General features: G+C 40.1%; 1 protein-coding gene across 1 annotated transcript; it reads left to right on the forward strand.

Moving 5' to 3' along the window:
- Positions 1-450: 450 nt before the first annotated feature.
- On the forward strand, positions 451-13290 carry LOC110960467 (ras-related protein ORAB-1-like). The gene is made up of 6 exons (XM_022207712.2): positions 451-888; positions 4541-4613; positions 4915-5010; positions 6387-6482; positions 7523-7654; positions 12082-13290. The coding sequence occupies exons 1-6, from the start codon at positions 875-877 to the stop codon at positions 12280-12282; spliced, it is 612 nt and encodes a 203-aa protein (XP_022063404.1). The 5' UTR covers positions 451-874; the 3' UTR covers positions 12283-13290.
- Positions 13291-13832: the final 542 nt, after the last annotated feature.

Genomic DNA, 13832 nt, shown 5'->3' on the forward strand with positions numbered 1-13832 from the left:
CTTCCACTGACTCATTTGTACACTACACGTGTACAGGTCCTGACATGAACAGTGATCTTATTATCTGTTCCTAAAGGCCTAAGTGATGACACAGCCATGACTCAGGATTTGGATTATAGGAAGACTTGGGTGCGATGCATTATACTGATCATTTCTGTTTCGGTGTTTAATATACAGTAAGAATACCGGCAAATGTCAGCTGGGACCTACTCCAAGGTGTGCAGTGGGAACTGGTGGTAAACTAGCCTATTGACTGCTCCTGTGAAGTTCGTGGGATCTAAGTGGAGTCTTAACGGAGGTTACACTCAGTCCTTGTAAATAAAAGCCCCATTGTTGACCACAAGCAAATAGTAAAATATGGAGGTTATCGGGGTTTACGTTGAAGTCTTTGTCCGGACGTTGTGTAATGTGTGTGATGTGACACTAACAGCCTCCTCTCTGCCACGTTTCACTAAATGACGTAATCCCTCCTACAGGGCTTGACAGCTCTGTTGCAGTAACGACTCACAGTCAGCGAGGAAAAGACAGAAGCTCCGTTAGCAAGACGTCGACCCACATAACCTGTTTAGTCGCTTTAGCGTTACGGCTGAAAAAAACGTGTTTTAAGTCTGTTTTAAAAGTATACGTTAAAAACAAGCCACATTTTGTGTGTTTTTTCCTGACTTGGCTAACAAGCTGGCTAATGTTAGCTGTTTCCTGGTTGAAGTTGCAGCCATTTTGGATTTTTACTGAGAAACAGCTAGCTGGCCGTGGCTTCAGGAGCAGTGTTAGCTAGCTATCGCTCTCGTTTTCTTTGTTCACCGGGGCTGTTTATCTGCGGACAGAGAAAAGAAGACATTTTGCGAGAGGGTATACGCTATCCTACGAGTCAACAATGAATCCCGAATAGTAAGTATCACAATTAAGAACAATGTGTAACGTTTTGGGCAGCTAGCTAGGATTAGCAGTGTGCTAACAAGCAAGCTACTGTTGGCAAATAACTTAACGTAAGCAGTTAAGCTAAGTTAGCGTCACATGACTGTAGCCTTACTGTCCACCTGTGTCCCCCTGAGATGCTACCAACATGTTTAAGGGATGTCTGTGATCTGTTGGTGATAAGCACTTAATAGTCCATAAACGTACTAACAAAGTGCTCCTTATATTATTACCAACACTGCTAGCCAGCTGTTGGGCTAAGAGTTGAGGCTTGTGTGACTGGTTTAGGTTGCCTATCTTTCACCCTGAGATGTAAATACAGGTCAAACGTTCCTTTTTTAATATTAACTACCTATTGTTGCTTGATGTGTTTGTGCCTAACAGGTGGTTTCATTTAGCTAAAAGGTACTGTTGTCGGCGACATCGCCTACAGTTACTTATTATGTATCTGAATTCATAAATTTATAATGCTAGTACGAGGGTTCCCTTAATTAGATTTTTGAGACATGACACTGAACTTGTTGTCGATTGTTAATGTATTGTCGACTCCAGTCTGTGTGCGTCATCGCTCTACTTTCCTTACTCCTATTAAGAAACAATACTGTGGCAGCAGGCATCCATTCTTTACCACAGGGTATTTTGTTTTTACGCTTTACTTGACACAGTGGATGCATCAGTTCTTACTTTCGTGGTCTAGTCGTGCTGAAGCAGCCCCTCCACAGCCTCTCAGTCATGTGTTGGGTCACATGCTACAGGGCAGGCCGTCGATTTCCCCACAGCAATGTTGAGTAATATGTTACTTCAGCTTTCTTTCTGCCTTTGGTTTTCCATTCCTAAATGTTCACAGGAATGTAAAGTAGTTACTCCTTGTTTGATAAACTGTTACTCAGAGCTGCTCCTAAATGTTAAAACTGCTTTGTCCAATCTGAAGTTGTCATGACTCCAAATAGTGATATTTGATCTACCTACTGCTTAATAGAGTGATGAAGTATTGTGTTTTAGTGATTCACCTTCTTGGTACCGGCTAGATATTTCTACTAATAGATATTTCTAATTATTCACTTAACTTATTATCATTTGTACTATTTTTTAATTGACTCTTCTGCCGTGTCTCCTTATGTTTTGCTTGATTGTCTGTGTTGCATTTTTTTTTACTGTCAAAGCACCTTGTGATCGCTTTTCTTAAGGCTGCTTATTATTATTATTATTATTATTATTATTATTATTATGGGACTGCAGAAATTTGTAAATTACACAGCTTGACTATTGTCAGTGGTGCATTTTGGATTTTTCTGTTGTAGTGAATAATACAGAGAATTAACTAGAGTCAGGAGAGTGATGGAATTTGTCCCTTTGAAGTAAGAGAAAACATGTTGCAGTGAATTCTTTACCTAGTCTGAATGCCAGATTTGTACGGGCTCTTCTTTCAGTTAACTTGGTATTGTTGTCAAGCCAGTAATCATCTTTGCACAGGAACAGCCATTGTCCGCAGTCACAGACTTAATGAAAAGCGTATGACTGGATTTTATTTTTTTAAACAATGACATGGAGAGGAACAGAGACAGCCCTTGAAGATAGTATTAAGATGAGCAGCCTCATTTGAGGCATAAGACTAAAGTTATACATTCATGCTGTCCCTCTCCTGATGCTGGTGATAAACAAGCCATAACCTAAGATGCAGAAAAATGAAGTCAATGCAGAAGTGCCAAAAACAGTTCCACAAATCATCACTTGAGGCTGACTCCAAAGTGAGTCAGTGTCCATAGTCCCCCAAGATAAAACAAACAACTTTACAGCAGAAATAAGCATGTTAATAGCCTGACAAAAAGGGTTTGGGTCTTTGTAGCTAATTTCTGTGTGTATGCCAACTGTCAGAGGGGTGGATTAAGATCTACTCAATCAAGGGTGTGTCTGCTTTGAGTGACTGCTGGGTGTAGTTGTAGGGCAGGCATTGGCACCAGAGACATTTGATTAACCACCTCAGCTCCATTCCTGCTTCACATTTTTGCTAATTTTTGGATAAGCTGGGAGTTAAGAGGCGGCAGACACTGTTAAGATGGCGTCGGCCAGAGCCACTACACTGAGCTTCAAAACCACTGTTCAGGAAACCTGTGTGTGTTGTGTTATGTACAGTTTATGGTGGTAAATTAGCGATATATATTTCACTGCAATACTTTGACTGGTAGGGTGGGGTTTTGCACAGCATTTTTCTTTCTTGGTTCTCAGGAAGTCCCCGTCCTTGTACAGGGCCCGATAGATAACAAACAAGAGAAGTTCTTGATAGTATAAAGTGTAATATTTGTTACTTTGCGAAGGCACTGGGGAGGATCAGCAATAATAGGGGGAAACAGAAAAACGCTGAACACTAGCAGGATTTTTGACAAACCAAATACTGAGTAGTAGTAGTAGTGCAGTTTACATAGCTGCAGAACCACAGAAGTTGCCACGTGTATTCTGGGGTAGTAAACTGAAGTGATAGAGGAACGTAGTTTGGACCTGTATGTTAGCAGCAGGGTGGTTAGACCTGGCTGATGCATGATAGTGTAATAGTAGGTTGGACAATCTTCATTAATCTACCATTAGTATGTAGTTTGTACTTAATGGTGCTCTTTGTGAATGAAAAGTGAGCGAACACACCCCAGAGTAGACAGCAAAGACAGACTCCAATATCAGGAACTTAAAAATTAAAAATTCCTTTCCTTCCAGTCTTGAAATGTAAAGACAATATCAGATGGGACACAACTCAAAAATAATCTGCTTTGTTTGAGCTAGTCACAGTTCTTTTTTACAAAATCACACCAGACGTCTTTCTGTTTCGATCATTGTTGGAGGGCTTTAGTAAGTAACCATTTCAAAACAATCAACGGACCAAGCTTTCCTGTTTCTCTTGCTGACTCACATTTTTTAAAGCTGGTCAGCAAGTCAGCTCTGTAATGTTCCTTAGAAGTGCAATCGTATTATGGGAACTTGTGGCTCCAGATCCCAATAATTATAGCAGCAGTAACTATATACCCCTTGCTGTCTTAATGAATGTTGTACACAAGTGTGTTGTTCAATGTTAATAATTTTACCTTGATGATGTTGTGTGTCAGTCTCTGGAAAGTACCCTACAGTACTACTGGCCCAGGAATAAACCACCTGAACTGCAGGAACTGCTGTTTTGTCAACCCTGTATGCATGAATCAGACTAAACTAAGAACTGGGCTTAACATGTACAATATATGGCCAAGAGTACTTTTTTAATCTGTTTTCTTTGGTTCTTACTGTTGACTTCATATATCCAGTCACATGATGATAGCGTATTCGCATTTTATTCTAGAAATATGTCTGAGTCCAGCAGGGTTCATTGTCCTGAATGGTTCTTTTCCTTGTAAAATACTGATCTTTCAGCTACTCTGCCAAAAGATGCTAGGACACTAATACCTATAGTATATTTGTATTTAACAGGAAATGACAATAAAGTAGAAAGGCACATCAAGTCTTTGAAAAACAAATGTGACATTTTAGAGCCCTCTTGAGTTTTCTTTCTATCACAGCTACTTATGTAGTTGATCTGCAACTCACTTAATGGGTTTGCAATTTCTGAATATAGTCTAACTATAGTTTTTTTGCCCTCCTCTCACAGTGACTATTTATTCAAGCTGCTCCTGATTGGTGACTCTGGTGTTGGAAAGTCTTGCCTTCTTCTGCGATTTGCAGTAAGTTACCCTACAGTTGTACATGAAGTGCTGTTAACTTTGCCATTCAGTTAACTTGTGTGTAACTCATTCACTCACAGTATGACATATTTCAATTTGTATGCTGTTGACATTTTTCCCTGCCAACACCTTGACTACTTCCCACTAGGGGTAGTAGTCACTGATGGTACTGTTGGAGTGTGTGTGTCTGTGTGTATGTCTGTGTGTGTGTCTGTGTGTGTGTCTGTGTGTACATAGGTCATGAGGAACAGGAAGTGAACAGGATGTGTGAGCCATTCACTGACTCCATTTCTCTCTGCAGGATGACACATACACAGAAAGTTACATTAGCACTATTGGTGTGGACTTCAAAATACGAACCATAGAACTAGATGGAAAGACCATTAAACTTCAAATTGTAAGTAACATTTGCATGCAGAATGTTTTTATATTGTGCATATATGTATTTTTGTACTGTCAAATTCCATATAATGACTCTGACCAAAAATAAGCTCGGCTGTCTTTTGTCTTACTGACCATGTGGTTTGCATCTCCAAGTCCATGCGGTCAAGATCATTTTAGAGGTTCTTTGGCATTTTTCTCCACATTATTTTCATCTATTATCCATCCCATATTTGTGAAAGAAAGCTAGCAACACTCAATTACAGCTATACTCAGAAGTACTTTCATTTCACCAGAAAACACGTTTGATATTTAGCAATGAGTTAGCTTTTTTAGTTATGTTTGATTCATTCACTACCATATCTGGTCAACACCTTGAGCAGCTCTTTACCTGATAACGACGTCTATTGCAAGCACTTTAAGCCTCATTTGGTGCTCATGTAAGTGTTTGGGGCAACAGGAAGGCATATGTAGAACTCAGTCAAAGTCAGGCACGGACCAAATAATAAAATATAAAAGTGCTTAGATACACACACAGTACTTGTACAAAAACATTGATGTTTTGAGGATACATGTAGGATTTGATAACAAGACAAAAAAAATACAATAGCAGCCTTTTCATTAAATGTAATTAACTATGAAAAAAGTGAGGAATTGATCTCGCTGAACTAAAGGTGCTGTGAAATTGGCTTTTTAATGACTTTTAGTGAAGACGTCTAAAGGCCAGTTCGTGCTTTAAATGTCTGCATGCCAGTAAATTTCATCACCTGCCTAAAACGCTACAGACCCCTCTGCAGATGTCCATGTGCATCCCATAATTTGTAACTTAGATTGTGCACATATCTAGCATGTCAGGCAAACGAGTGCTTATTGTGAGGACATTCATCATGAAAGAGTTGTAATTGAAGTAGTGGCCGCCAGATTTCAGAGGTGTTTTAGTTTCCACATGCTTTCCATCAGCTGTGGCCAAACTCAGGGGGAAAGTCCAAAATTCTTCAAAAGTCCTGTGCTGTGTCCACCTACTGTGACCACAGACACAGTGCTGTAGCCCAACCTGTAACTACCTGATAAATCCCTTTAAAAAGCCCTTAAAGGGAGCCCTGTGCGTTTTTCTGGTTTCTGCAATGGTCAGTGCACAAGGATGCAGAACCATAAAGTGCCTTAAATGTCCCACGAGATTTGTAGATACTTAAAGGAAGCGCTAAATACATTCACGTGTTACTGCTTGAGTGTTGTCCAGTGAATGGTCAAATTTGAAGATGCTTAACATTGCTTATGGTTTTTGTTCCGATAATATTTGTATTTCCCCGCTGTAATGAATGTGGAGCTATTGTCCTTTACGTTGTTGGTTCATATCCAGATATTAACTGAATTATCTTTCTCCTTTGACAGTGGGATACAGCAGGGCAGGAGAGGTTTCGTACAATTACGTCCAGCTACTACAGAGGTGCCCATGGGATCATTGTAGTGTACGATGTCACAGACCAGGTCAGTTAAACGCCATCCCATTTTATATCTGTTAGTTTAATCCATTTATGCACCAGCAGATGTCATTTCACCTTGAGCAGATGTTTTTAATTTGCTTCGTAATTATTGAACATCCTATAATCTAAATTGGTGTTTGACAATCGATACCCAGAATTTGATGGCTTCTGTCTAATAAACTGAGGTACAGAGACATAAACCATCTCTCATGCTGCTGGGGGCTTGCTGAAGCCCTATAAGATGACACGAATATTTGAAAAACCTCAGATGAATGAAGCACATGAAAGCAAAAATCCAAAACTGGTCTTTGACATTGATGAAGTTAGGCCAGAAAAACATCTGTTTTTAAAGCAGTGGTCTAAGCCCCTTATTTTATTTTCACCAGAATGATTTTTTTAGTTCCTTTCAGCTGCTGGACATTGTTTGGTAGCAAATGTTATACCGTAAATAACTTTACAAGACCTGTAACGCATGATGTTAAGTTTTAGGTTTCTGTTTGAGTAAAACTACATATAATTCCATGTAATAGTGCTCAGGCCCTTCTAACTGGGATTGTTGAGTGGTACATGACAATTAGAACATGTGATCTTTTAGCTAACTGTTTACACCTGGAAAAAGTAGAAATGATTTTCTGCGTGTAAAAACCTGCTGTAGAACTTTACTTCAGTTACAGTGCAGCCACTCTGTCAGCTGAACATTTGTACAGCAGAGAAATAACAGTTTGCTCTGCTACTATTTATTACATATTCCAAGGTGGATGTTTCCCCAAAGTGCAGAAATTGAATCTTCTCTATTGTTGCTCTTTACCTTTGAATAGATCCAATGTTTCTGTGGAATAGTCAGCGTTCAAAAGCTGTAACATCTTTCCACAGTATTTTGGGATTTGCTCTTGTTTTATGTCCTGTATTTTCAAAACTGTCCGCTGAAATAGAAAGTGCACTTTACTGCTGTACATAGTCTTAAATATGGCTTGCTGAGGGATGCTGTGGTACTATAGCAGCGTATCTGACTCAGTGCTATGCTGTATCCTTTTCTTGTCTCAGGAGTCCTTCAACAATGTCAAACAGTGGTTACAGGAGATTGACCGCTACGCCAGTGAAAACGTCAACAAGCTATTGGTTGGGAACAAGTGTGACCTGACAACAAAGAAAGTGGTGGATTACACAACAGCAAAGGTAAGGCAGATAGTTATTTATTCCCACACAAAATAGCTGTTACATTTAATCTTTTTCATGTTACAACAGTTTTTTTTATAATTTTCTGTTTTGCAATCTTGCTTTCACTATGAGAAACTCAGGTTAGCCTTTGTAAAAGGCTCCTAGAGGAAGTCAGAACCAGGTAGTTTGAGTGCTTTTAGCAGCAGAAACAAAATGCCATTTTCCTAAGTATTGCCTCGGCTGACCTCAAATGAACCAGTCATCCTGTTTTGAATGGCCTCACTCAAGCATAGGTGTGGTCATACCCTTAATTCATCAATTATCCAGACATTTAAGGTGCACACAGTGAAGAGGTGAGAAGTGGTTTTGTTAGTAATAGACTAAAAGACAACTTGAGAGTGAAAATGACACCCTGCCAACCGCCTCACCTCCATACATCTGACTAATCACTGTATGAGGTTGGGATGAATGTCATTTTGCAAATACTGCCAAATGCAACAAGCACTTTGTTTATAGCAGTCTGATTTAAGGCCGATTTGTGCCTGCGTCCTCGTAGACGTTCACAGTGGTACGCATGGCATGAATTTTGTAATCAACCCAAGTCTGCATGCAGCCCAAAATTTCTAACTGTGCAGATTGTCCGTACTGAAAGCGCAGTTACTGTGCATGTGCCTGGAAAACAAGTAGCGCTTAAAACAAATGTTTGGTGTGAGAAGATGACCTTTATTTTTATCATAAACAGAGTTGGAATTAAAGTAGTTGCTGCTGTATTTTGGATTAGCTTTAATTTGGACATGATTTCCCTTGACAGACCCCAAACACAGTAAGTCCTCATTCCTCCAGAAGTCCTGTGCTATGTTCACACACTGTGTTTGGTGCACGTCAGGAATAATAACCGATACGGTATTCGATATGACAGGAAATGTAACCACCATGAAGCACACCGGTTGTAGTAGAAACCAGGCCAGAGGGCGGTACTATGAAGCGACATTAGTGGGTTAGCGAGGTATGTTGAGCTTAAAGTCAGAGTTTTTAGTGTCAGGAACTAGCTAGATCTCCATAGTAACTGTGGTGTGCAGCTAACCTGGTCGGGAGCAGGTTATGTTCACATTTTCAGATTTAACTCAGTTGTAAGAAGCGTCTTCCTTTGAACCAAATCATCTTCTGACAAATCTATATGAGCGACACAGATTCAGGGCTGAGGGAAAATGTTTTATCTGTAAACCTGTTGAACTTCATGTTACTAAAACCACTCGATGAAGTCGTGCAGGTACAGTATCACGCACTGTTTTCATCTCTTTAGTTGAAGGTGCAGAAATCGCATAAATATTGAAATTGAATGTTGAACTGATTTTTCTGCTGGTATCTGTTACAGAGATTATTCAATGAATAACATTTATTACACTTTGATTTGGCTAAAACTTTAAATCCGATCCTGCATTATGGGACCGTGTCAGACAGAAATGCACTTCAATACAACATTATGTTTAAAGTTGAACAGCTTTAATTTGCAGCAGTCACAAATAATCAGCAGCATTGATCAGTCTAATAAATTCGTTGTGCGTGTTCATCAGTTTTCTACCAGCATTCCTGTCTTGCATTATTTGCAGTAGCAAGCAGCTGCACATGATTGTTACATTTTGTGCAGAGGAAGAGTCACATGGCACATTAAATGCCCTCTTTTGTGTGACATGCACAGAATTTGAAGCAGAAAGCCTGAGTTCACAAAGAAAGTTGATAACCACCCTCGTGATACCTGGTAATTCTGGCTGATGCTTTAGTTTTTGTCGAGCCGACTTGCACAAAGAAAGCCTGGCTATGTCAAGCTGTCTTGGTGATAAAGCTCTCAGGTCTGAGAAGATGGACATGGAAAGCATGAATTTGGCCATTAAGGGGCCTGTCGATTCTGCCCATAGTGCTTTTTGGAAGAGGAACAGTCTTAATTATCTGACTATCCAGCACTTTCTGATGTCAAATTTGAGGGTTGTGTGTCTGTCTGTCTGCAACCAAGAATCCAACATTCTCCCCCTCCTTCATGTCGTGATTGTTTAGCTGTGCAGAGGTGAGAAAGTAAACAGAGTTTGAAACTGTCTTTCAGGTCTCTTTTTTTTCTTCATTTACACTGTTTGTGGCACTTTACATGTTAACTGGCTTGTGGAGCCAAGAGGTTGTCTGAAAATTTTGATTTCTGTAAATTTAAACGGTATCAAGTCTTCCCTCATTGTGACTGCAGGCTTTTCACTGTTGTGTTGAGACGTGGTGTTTGAGCTACAAAAAATATTGAACTATCGATTGTCATCCATGGACGCCCCCAGACAGACATCTACTAGCTCACATTTGTACGTGTAACACATTGAGACAGCATATTCTTATGTTATCATACGTACTCGCTTTTGTCATTTAAACTTGTCATATTTTAACATCTTCCCCAGAGTTCTTGTAACACTGAACATTTTTTGAAAAAGCTACAGGATTCAAATAATTTAAAGCAGAGAATTATCTTAAGAGTGCATTCACTCTCCGTGGCTCCCAGGGCTTCATGTGTCTTCTTCACATTGTTACACACCCATCAATGACATCTTTAAAAGCTCTTAAAGGTTAAGAAGCGTTTAACAATGTGACATTGTGCTCAGAAAATCTTGAATCCTGACTTTCAAGTGGGTGATCCTTTGACTTGTACTACCCACCTAAACTGTGTCCCAGACCAAGTATGTCCCTCCATTACAATAGCACTCCTTGACAGCAGCTGCCCTCTTCAGCAAGACGTTCTGCCCCGCCACGCAGCCGAAATTGCTTTGTAATGACCCAAGGAGCACAGAAAGAGCCCAAGCCACTGCCGTGGCTTTCAAACTTTCCAAAATGTGATTAAGCACCCAAGGGACTTGCCAGAGCAAACCCTATCCAGCCTGTGATCCACTGCCAGCATTCCAGTGCCAAAAACTACAGAAACACCCCCTAGACATCCTGTGTCAGTGTCCTGATGGCTCAGAGCTGCTTGAGTAGTCCACAGTATTGGACAGATCATTGCAGTTACTGATTTTAGGGCTGCGACCTCTGTGTCAGCATGCTCAACTCCTGGTAAACTAAACTTTAAATGAGAAATGTACAGTTTTGTTTTTTTTTTACTCCTTGTTCCGTGACTGTGTGCTCACAGCCTAGAGTCCTCATCCAGAGTTCACTCATTTATCTGAAAATCGGGTTAATTAAAATCAACCAGGAGCCAGCTTTTTGTTTAGCTATGGATATAAATTCAGTCTGAACTGGTCAGAAAAGAAAGATAACAAAAGTAATGTCATTTCTGTTCCTATTTTTCTGAACCGATAAATTCAGTACCAGATTGATAAACTGTATCAGGAAGACTAGATTTTACTAGGGCTGTAAAGTCTTAACAATGCCCATCCCCAAATCTGCATCCCTGCCTGCTCTGTATACTCATCACACACACACCGCTGAACCACCTCCAAAGCCTTAATATTCTGTTACTGTTGACAGTGTTCTTTTGTGTACCTGGTCTTTCTCATCTGTAGCCCCTCTACTTCACCCCACACAGCACACAGCAGTGGCTTTGTCAGGTATGACACTGTCTCATAATGAAGGAAATCACTATCATTTTTGGCCAAATTAAAGTGATTTCCTTCATTATGAGACGGTGTCATACCTACATGCACTTCAATACAATATCATGTTTGAATATACAGTATGAAGTCTGATAGCTTTATTGTGCTGCTGTCTGTTAAAAATAATCAACTGCATTGATCAGTAAAATAATACATTATGCAACATTTCGCAGTTTTCTACCAGCATTCTTATGTTAGATATTTTACAGTAGCAGCTTTTTGCCATCATAAATTTTTATGTTCCTCATTTTTCTCCATTAAAATAACCTGTCTGTGATCGCGTTTATTTTGAAGCAGAAAGTCTGCGTTAACAAAGTTGAAAACCACCTTCATACCCGTTAACTCTGACTGAGGTTTTGGTTTTTGTTGAGCCGACTCACACGAAGAAATCCTGACTATGTCAAACTGTCTTCGTAGTTCAGCCTCTGATCTGCTAAATGCTGTAAACACAAAGCTGTGCTGGTTAAAATAGAAGCATCCCGTCAAATTTAAAATCCCCTTATAATTTATTGATTATAGTTGTGAGTTCATATAGGATGAAGTTTGGGTCCAGACTCAGTTAGTGGCCTCAGGTCTGGTGTGCAGTGGATTAAACGAAACCTCCATTCAGAGAATTTTGGTTTGAAGAATTTTAGTAATGGAATGACTCGAATAACTCGAGGAATCGTTTCAGCCCTAGTACTCGTCCCATGTTTTTCTCCTGATATGTTTATAGTTTGTCGCATCATGTTGTTTGGCTTTGCACTTACACACAAAAAAGTAAAGAATCTAAAAACTGCAAAAAATAGACACCTAAACCCCTGTCATCTGTCTCTTTGCTGTGTTCAGGAGTTTGCAGATTCTCTGGGAATCCCCTTTTTGGAAACCAGCGCCAAGAATGCCACCAATGTGGAGCAGGCCTTCATGACCATGGCTGCTGAAATCAAGAAGAGGATGGGCCCCGGAGCCACAGCTGGAGGAGGGGAGAAGCCCAACGTGAAGCTGACTCCAGGTACTACTGTCAAGACTTCATCAGGAGGGTGCTGCTGAGAGAGAAGCCCCTTCCACTTTGGCCCTGCCCTTTTACTCTGCAGGCCTGCCGGCCCTGCTGCCATCCCCCTCTAAACTCCTCTGTGTCCCAGCAAAGGCCCACAACAACCAGACAGGATTGGGAAGACATGATTCACGTATATGTGAGAATAAGATGAAGTTGCCTGTATTTGTACTGTACATAATGTAGCCGCACTACCAAAAATACGATTAAAGCATCCTTCTGTCATACTGTCCTGGTATTGATGACAAATTCTACAGATAGGTAATCATTTGACTGGCCCGAGTCCCCATCATACCCCTTTTCTGACATGTCAGAGATGACTCCTTTATTCGGTCCTCTGAATGCAGGTTCATGAGAACTGTGTGTGTGTAGAGTAAGTGAATGTCGGTTTCTCTGCGTTCCTACAGCAGGGTTGGAAAATGAATCGGTTCCATTTAGGTTTCTGTTTGATTGGACCTTTTCTGTTTATTTTTTTTCTTCAGTGATGATTTTTCTGTCTTTCTCAGTGTGTGTCAGTCTCTGTCCCCATTTGAAGATGTTTTTCATTTTTCTCACCACCCTCTGCACAAGTGTCTCAACTGTCCAGCATCCAAATTCCAGTGCAACAGTATATGTACATAAACATTATGTATATATATATATGTAAAATCTGATTTGCCAGTTCGGTTGTGTTCAATACTTTATTGAAACGGTCTTGACTCTTTATCTTTGCATTAAATTTGTGGCTGAAGACAACTGTAAGTTTGTTGCTCAATGTGTAACACTTAAACTGAAAATAAATATTGTACTACCAGACTCTATGAAATGGAAGGGCGTGTCTGCATTTTATGGTAAGATGTAGAAAACCCGTTTGATTTATTTATTCTACAGCCATTTGGCATATCTCCTGCTAGATATATAGGGTCTACAAACTGTCGTGTGTAATCTCAGTGCAGATTTGCATATATAAAATACAATGTTCTCTTGTTTTCATAATAAAGACAACTGAAATCATTCTGAAAGTAGCTCTGAGACCAGTGTTTGCTGTGTGGTAGAATTGTACTTAAATGCATCTGCATGAAGGTCTCATCACAAGACAGTGTATGACAGAGAATTTTGAGGGTCAGTGCCACCTCTACTGGCACCCATCTGAAACTACAACAGCATCAGCACAACAGTAACATTAGAAACTAGAAAAGCACTCAGAGAGTGCAGACCTCCGCCAAGGATAGAGAGGAAAACAGGAAACCCATGCAGTAAAGGATCATGAGCTGGAATCAAACCTGCGTCTCTAACACAGTTCTGTTTATGAATCACCTTCTTAACCAGTTGAGCTATCTGGACACCTTGTTCCAATTTGTTGGATGACATACTAACCTATGTTTTTTTTGTCATATTTTGGACCACATACTAAACCACATACTAGAAAATTCAAAGTGATCCAGAATCCAGGATCCTTTCTGGATTGCCACCAAAATTAAATCAGGTCTTCCTCTTACCATAGTCTACATCCCCTGAAAATTAAATCTGAATCTGACCAGGCGTTTTTGAGTTATCTTGCTAACAG

The sequence above is a fragment of the Acanthochromis polyacanthus genome, chromosome 15 (assembly GCF_021347895.1).
Source record: "Acanthochromis polyacanthus isolate Apoly-LR-REF ecotype Palm Island chromosome 15, KAUST_Apoly_ChrSc, whole genome shotgun sequence".
Taxonomy (NCBI): domain Eukaryota; kingdom Metazoa; phylum Chordata; class Actinopteri; family Pomacentridae; genus Acanthochromis; species Acanthochromis polyacanthus.

What these genes read in the sequence shown, in the direction of transcription:
- LOC110960467 (XM_022207712.2), top strand. An exon ending in AGACCATTAAACTTCAAATT is followed by an intron (nt 5,011 to 6,386) that starts GTAAGTAACATT and finishes CTCCTTTGACAG; the next exon opens with TGGGATACAGCAGGGCAGGA. An exon ending in TGTACGATGTCACAGACCAG is followed by an intron (nt 6,483 to 7,522) that starts GTCAGTTAAACG and finishes TTCTTGTCTCAG; the next exon opens with GAGTCCTTCAACAATGTCAA.